The sequence below is a fragment of the Coturnix japonica genome, chromosome 25 (genome assembly GCF_001577835.2).
Source record: "Coturnix japonica isolate 7356 chromosome 25, Coturnix japonica 2.1, whole genome shotgun sequence".
NCBI classification, from domain to species: Eukaryota; Metazoa; Chordata; class Aves; order Galliformes; family Phasianidae; genus Coturnix; species Coturnix japonica.
Genome location: NC_029540.1, coordinates 226,009 through 228,018, shown reverse-complemented (window position 1 = coordinate 228,018; position 2,010 = coordinate 226,009). Strand labels below are relative to the sequence as shown.

Below are 2,010 nucleotides of genomic sequence, written 5' to 3'. Positions count from 1 at the left end.
AAAAAAAAAACGAAAAAAAAAACCACAAAAGCAAAACGAAATAAAAAGTGAATTGTTTTTCCAGTACCTCACAATCCCGCCCTTCCTCAGCCCCTCCGTGATGTCACCGTGATGTCACCGTGATGTCACCGTGATGTCACCGTGATGTCACTGTGATGTCACTGTGATGTCACCACGTTGTGGCTTTACATGGGATCATGGATCGTACTGGGCTGTACTGGGTTGTATTGGGTTGTACTGGGCTGTACTGGGTCGTACTGGGCTGTACTGGGTTGTATTGGGTTGTACTGGGCTGTATGGGCTGTACTGGGTCGTACTGGGTCGTACTGGGCTGTATGGGCTGTACTGGGTCGTACTGGGCTGTATTGGGTTGTACTGGATTATACTGGGCTGTACTGGGTTGTATTGGGCTGTATTGGGTTGTACTGGGCTGTACTGGGCTGTATTGGGTTGTACTGGGCTGTACTGGGTTGTAATGGGCTGTACTGGGCTGTACTGGGCTGTACTGGGCTGTAATGGGCTGTACTGGGCTGTACTGGGCTGTACTGGGCTGTATTGGGTTGTACTGGGACCATTGGGCCGGGGGCGCTGGGCCCCACTGCGGCCTACAAGGCCTCACGGCCCCGTCTCCATGGCAACCCCCCGTCTCCCCGCCCGGGAAGCGCAGGCGGGACGCAGAGCGCTCCCATTGGTCAGAAGTTACAGCGCTCCCTCTGATTGGCCGGCGCTCCCCGCCCTCTGCACACCTGTGCCTGTTTTCCAGCCCATCACACGTGCTCTCCTGTTGACGTGACAGGCGGCTTGACCAATGGCGCCGAGCGTGGGGCGGGGCCACCCGCACCTGTCCGGAGGGGCGTCGCCGGGTTGGCCCATCCCCGAGGAGGCGGGGCGACCCCTGTCCAATCAGCGCGAGGGGGCGGGGCGCACCTGGGCGGGGCGGGGCCGCACCTGGGGCGCGGGGTCAGTCAGTCGGTGTCAGTCAGTGGGAGCGGCCGGCACGACATGGCGGCGGGCGGGACGAGGAACGGCGGGGTGTGGGATGGTGGGCTACGGAACATCCGGGTGTGGGACGCGCTGGTGCTGAGCGCGGCGGCACGTGAGTAACGGGGGGGGGGGGGGGGGGGGGGGGGGGGGGGCTGCCACGGGGGGACCCGACATGGGGACGCGGTTCTGTCCTATTGTCGTACTGTGCTATTGTCGTACTGTCCTATTGTTGTCCCGACCCATTATTGTCCCGTGCCATTGTCGTCCCGTCCCGTTGTTCCTGGTCCCGTCCCGTTGTCCTTTATGTGGCTCACAAGCTCCTTCCCTCCCCCCCGTGGGGTCCCAGCGATCTGTAATGGGGCGCTGTGTCCCCTCTGCCCCCATCGCTGCCCCTTGTTCCCCCGTCGCTGCCCCTTTTCTGCCCCCATTGCCGCAGCCCGGGCTGTCGCCGTGTCCCCGCAGTGGCCGCCCCGGGCACATCCTGCCCTGCAGGTTTGGGGAGAATAACTGCGGAAATGGCTCCACAAACAGCCCGACCTGCCAGGGCCGGCACCAGCCATAGGGACGGGAATGGGGACAGCCATGGGGACGGCCATAGGGACGGACAGCCATAGGGACAGCTATGGGACGGCCATAGGGATGGCCATAGGGACGGACAGCCATGGGACGGCCATAGGGACAGCAATGGGAAGGGGAGCGGCCGTGCGTCCCACTCCGGGTTAATGTGTTACCCAAAGGCCGAAGTTTGGCCTCTCCCCACGGGGTTCCCCTTCCGTCAGCGTTCGGTGACGGTGACGGGGTCCCCCCCTTTGTCCCGGGGCATTGACCCCTTTGGGGCCATGGAGATGGGGGGGGCAGGTGTGTGACCCCTGTGACCCGGGACATGGTGGCCCCACATGGGGTCGTTTTGGGGTCGTTGTGGGGTCGTTTTGGGGTCGTTTTGGGGCCGTTTTGGGGTATTGTTGCCCTGTATCCCCCTCTCCCCCGTCCCCATTGTGTGTCGTTGCGGCTCTTCCCGTCCCCCCC

General features: G+C 63.0%; 1 protein-coding gene across 1 annotated transcript in view; it reads left to right on the top strand.

Annotated features, from left to right (window-relative positions):
* The first annotated feature begins 983 nt into the window (after positions 1-983).
* Positions 984-2,010, top strand: part of F11R (F11 receptor) — a 6,165-nt gene continuing 5,138 nt past the window's right edge. Inside the window, exon 1 of the mRNA XM_015884295.2 lies at positions 984-1,096. Coding sequence (XP_015739781.1) covers positions 1,003-1,096 — 94 coding nt within the window. The 5' untranslated portion in view covers positions 984-1,002. The remainder of the gene's footprint in view (positions 1,097-2,010) is intronic.